General features: G+C 44.2%; 1 protein-coding gene across 1 annotated transcript; it reads right to left on the bottom strand.

Annotated features, from left to right (window-relative positions):
* Positions 1–2,618: 2,618 nt before the first annotated feature.
* s100t (S100 calcium binding protein T) lies at positions 2,619–4,471 on the bottom strand. The gene is made up of 3 exons (XM_037784608.1): positions 4,382–4,471; positions 3,233–3,395; positions 2,619–3,146 (listed from the first exon to the last, which is right to left on the bottom strand). Exons 2-3 carry the CDS (start codon positions 3,392–3,394, stop codon positions 2,982–2,984), a joined length of 327 nt encoding a protein of 108 aa, XP_037640536.1. The 5' UTR covers position 3,395; positions 4,382–4,471; the 3' UTR covers positions 2,619–2,981.
* Between the last annotated feature and the right edge of the window lie 482 nt (positions 4,472–4,953).

The raw sequence follows: 4,953 nt of genomic DNA, 5'->3' as shown, positions 1-4,953 counted from the left end.
GAACAGCAATCACGCCCATTACCTTTATAGTAACGTTTTTGCAACGAACAACTGTTTTTCTCGAATGAAGGAAATGGAATCGCCATCATACTCTCTTACCTGCAGTTTTTTCGTCCAGATGTTTAACAGAATGACCTCCCCTTTCTGGTGGAAAGGTCTCTCCCTGCTCTCCTCTTCTTCTTCAGCCAGTCAGGGAGCGAGGATGCTCTACTTGTTGAACTTTACGCCAGCCCATCAACACTTTCCGCTCGACGCCGACTGCTTAATTGACACATGACACGCCCGCCTTCGACTATGATATTACTCATCCTCAGTGTTGACTGATGTCAGAGTGAGCTAATCAGAAAGGGAAGGGAGGTTCATATCAAGGCTCCTATACGTTTATTTTATTTTATTGTCAGAAACCCACTAAGTCAGTGAACTGATTCCGTATATTTTATCATAGCATAGCGGCTTACCACAGTATAGCATTAGGAATATATTATTAAGATTTCTCTATGTGTTAGCTCATGCAAGGGTCTGTTGCTGATAGAGAGGCTATGGTATGTTGTATGATTGTATAGATTAAACAAGAATGTGATATAAACTGTACTACACAGCCTGTGACGCGCACACTAACACAGTATGTGTACAAGCAACAGATTGTGAAGGAAAATACATACTAGAGGGAATTAAAGGATAGAGCCAGGTTGCGCTGTTGGATGAAAGTGATAAAGTAAAAGATGCATGGACGGGGTTTTCGCTTAGAGAGTTGTGCACATTAAGTAGAGGACAGCAGCAGCCTACTGTGCCCGAGTGCACAGCTGCAGCGAGAGTTCAGCTCCAGAGAAACTGAGGAATCTGAGCCAAGATGGCGGATAGGACCTCCTAAAGGATGGACAGTGGAACACGAGTTCCCCCGAGATGGAGCAAATTACATTGTTGGAAGGAAGGGAATTCAGCTATTATGTGTATTAATATGTAATTTCATATTTCAGTATGTAATGTTCAGAGCATACATGTATGCGTGTGTGTGTGTGTGTGTGTGTGTATGTATGTGTATGCGTGCCCTACACCCCCCAATGCATTATCACATCTGTCAGATACGATGTTCAGAAAAGCATACTGTACGTGTGTCTCCCTATCCCTTCTATTAATCTCTCTCCAGTCCTCCCTCCTTTATCTGGTCTTCCATGGACAAACACATCTCTGACATTTAGTCCAGTTAGAATAACGATCACCTGCTTTCTCTAAACACCTAATTCATAACAGCACTTTTCCTTTTTCATCATGGACTGGCTGATTTGTCTTATTTCTACGATCTTCCCTGACAGAAGCAGAAGGCCTTTTCAGGCATGCAGGGGGAGTAGGAGGTGAATTAAATTTTCAATAAACAAGAGAGAAATGACAAGAGGGCCAATCGCTGACGCAGTCGCACCAGGCAATAAGTTACAGATGTAAAAATCATAAGCAGAAAAGAAAAGATTTTGACTTTATAATGATGTCGCGGACTGAATAAAAAACAAACAGGATAAGCAAGCACAATCCAGATAGTGAGGAGGAAGAAAGACTGTTAGTGATGTAGGAAAGCCACTAAAAATGCTGTCTAATCCTCAGTCACTGTCACTCGCTGCGAGTTTTCCTCGGCTTTTTAACGGTCGTGTGGCCAAGTCTGCAGCTCAGTTCTGGACTGGGAGCTGTCTCTCTTTCTGTCTCTAGAGGATGGGATTACCCGGGAGGGGAGGGTGAGGGGGGGTCCCCAACAGATCCCCAACAAGTGTGGAAAGCCTATCAGAGACCTGTGAAAGCTGTAGCCTGCACGGCTCCACACGGACAAAGTGCTGCTATCCACTCTTTGACCTTTTCCACTCCCCTTCCTTTCTTCTCACTTCCTCTCTCATCTTTCACCCTTCTCCTTCCTGACTCTCAAATCTGCTCCTGTGCACACCTTAACCAGTCCAATAAAGGTTGTAGGTTCAGATTAATCAGAGTATGTGTGGCATGTTTTTACTCTCACACTCACACACACATACAGTAGAAATGACTGTAATACCCAGACTTCCCATTAATCTTACAGCACAGGATGGAATGAAAGAAAGAGAGGTTTCCTGGCTTTCTAATGTCCAGGCTGGTAACTTCCTTTTTATATATATATATATACTCACAAACACACACACACATACCTTCACACTCCTGCAGTGCTTTTTTTTTCTTCTTTTAGGAAGCAGTGCTTTGAAACAATCATGGGTGTAGGGCCCAGCCAAGGTCACTTCAAGTTCTCATTATTCTGCTGTAAAAACAGGAATGTAGGTACAGTCGGTACCTGCTCGTATACACCAAGTTCACACCACAACAGAGGTAACTGTCACTCATATCGACGACTTAACTGCAACCTCTCATACTGTATATTTCATTAATAAAACATAAAAATCTCTTTGCTGGTGATTTATAAATATATCTCCAATCTACATCCATACACTGCTGGAATAAAGTTCTGCACGTGCAGCGTGTGCAAAGCAAATGAAAAGTAATGTAATCTCTCAACATTGACTCGATTGAGAGCCACTTGCTGCCCCCTGGTGCCCATCATGTGTTCTCACTCGTCTTCTCTGCTGTAATAAAGTACAACCAACATTGTATTGTTTGAGTAAAGGTCACATTTATTCTTTCCAGGGAGAAACTCCTTTGCTTGTTACAAAATACATGAAAAGAGAAAAAAAAAAAGATAGAGAGATACATTCACATATTCAACAATGATAGGTGTTGAAACTGACTTTAAACTCTCCAGATTTTCACATTGCAATAAACACAGCTAGATTGATTGGACATTGCAGACAAATACACAAACACCCAACATTTACTGCTCAAGTGACTATTAGGTGAGTGTGTGAATGTGAAGTCCATGACGTGATCGGTCCTTCTCTCCTGTCTGAACTTGTTTCCTCCCTGGAGCGGTGTGGTGGGGTTTGCAAGAGTGGACGTCCTCGAAGCAGAGGGCGTGTTCACTTCTTCTTCTCTGGCTTGTCGTTGAACTCCAGGAAGAAGTCGTTGCAGGCCACAGTGAGAGCTCCGACCAGTATGATGAACTCTGTGAAGTCTACCTCCCCGTCGTTGTTGGAATCCAGGTCTCCCATTACCTTATCCACAGCCTCCTTATCCTGGGCATTCTGCATGTGTGTGAGGATAGAAAACAGAAATGTAGGCTGGCTCTATTTTATATGCATGCATCTTGTATCTCTAAGTATCTCCTTACCCCCAGGTAGTTGCCGAGCTCTGCGGTAAGCATCTCTTTGAGCTCGGCCCTGCTCAGCGTGTATTTGTCCCCCTCGTTCCCAGAGTACTTGTGGAAGGTCTGGATCATGAGCTGCATGGCGTTCTCCAGGGTGGAGGCGTTCTCTAGGTTGGGCAAAGACATTCTGGGGAAGGACAGAATAAGAGGAAAGGTGAAAGGAGGGGAAAGCAAGAGGAGTCTTTGTCAGTACCGATGCCTGCATAGAGGACAACCCATGCTGCAAACCAAGACATGTTAAAGTCTCTCTGCACACAAATGCATGCACACACTCTCTTTTTTTCTCTTAGACACTGCCAGATAGACAGATGCATGGAGAAAACTTAATCATAGGCTACATCGCCATCACAGAGATAGGTACAAACTGATCTTCTATGAGATCTATCTATCTAGTGACAGGAGAGGTATTTGGCAGAGTCGGAAACCCAGCACAACTGTTACCTCATCAGGAGTGTTTCCTCCCTGACAATTGTCGTGATAAGATTCTGCTACAGATTAAACTGATCCTCAATCTGCTTGTTGCTTTGCCCCAACGAGAGGACCTCTGGGAGTCAGGAACATAGACGGCAGCCGGACATGTGAGCCAGCTGATAAGAGTGAAACTTGAAGCTGGTAAAACAGCCAAACCGGTGGAGGAGATGTAACCAGGACACGCAGAGGCAACCTGATCTGGCTTTTACTTTAGCTGCACCGGATGGCCGAAAACACCGGAGACAGGTGTAAGTCTTTGCCTTTCTTGGGACCTACATCACCTCTGAACTGTGAAGACTTTTCCTAACTGTCAGTCACATCTTACGTCAGACTGTCCCTATGGACACAATGCTCCAAATTCTCATGAATCTGCAGCATAAAAACTAATCAGAAATACATTTTTTGGCAAGTTCTGTTCAAGATAAATTAAGTTTCTATAAATCATCAGTGAGCAGAAAGCTTATCCTGTCTTTGTTGCCGATTTGCACAAGTACTTTCAACAGGCAGTCCACCTACAGACAGCACCGTGCACTAGCTGCACCCATAAAAACCTACTTTTAAAAGTAAAAATAGATACAATGTCAGAGAAAAACAGAGACACAGCTTTCAGAGTTGAAGTCTGTCCTCTACATCGTTTCTTACCTGAGTGGAGGACGGGTGATGGCGTGCTGGTCAGGTGCAGAGAGAGAAGGCAAGAGCGACTGATGAGGAGGACGAGGAGGACAACGTCTTAAATACATCCCTCACTCCACCCGTCCCATCCCTCTCCCCTCCTTCCACCTGTTGCTCCTCTCCTACCCCCCCACCCCCCTCCCCCACCCTTCTCCTCTCCTCCTTCTCTGTTTACGCATCATACACCTGCTGTCTTCTAAATGGACACATGAATGATCCACCTGCCCACCCTCCTTCAGAGATGAGACAAAAAAATGATACTGTAACTACGGCATTAGGTAAATTGAAGTACCCATAATATGACCACAAGCCACACCACAAGTGCTGTCGTATATGTGTAAACGTTGTAAATGTGGGATTGCGTGGAAGTTAAGATACCAAGCGTAAATTTGAGACATGGAAGTAGTCTGCAACATTCATACTTTGATGAGCTCAGCAGACCAACAGTAGTTCCTGATTTATCCTGCTACCCTGTTGTGCAATCATTTTGTACGTCATGTCAAAATGAAGAACAGGTTTAGAGGGAGTGCTACAATAAATAT

This window comes from Sebastes umbrosus, chromosome 11 (assembly GCF_015220745.1).
Source record: "Sebastes umbrosus isolate fSebUmb1 chromosome 11, fSebUmb1.pri, whole genome shotgun sequence".
Taxonomy (NCBI): domain Eukaryota; kingdom Metazoa; phylum Chordata; class Actinopteri; order Perciformes; family Sebastidae; genus Sebastes; species Sebastes umbrosus.
Note: the sequence above shows the minus strand (reverse complement) of the source record. Positions and strands in the feature narration are given on the sequence as shown.

What these genes read in the sequence shown, in the direction of transcription:
- s100t (XM_037784608.1), bottom strand. Translation starts at nt 3,394, where the DNA reads ATGTCTTTGCCCAACCTAGAGAACGCCTCCACCCTGGAGAACGCCATG. An exon ending in AGCTCGGCAACTACCTGGGG is followed by an intron (nt 3,147 to 3,232) that starts GTAAGGAGATAC and finishes ACACACATGCAG; the next exon opens with AATGCCCAGGATAAGGAGGC.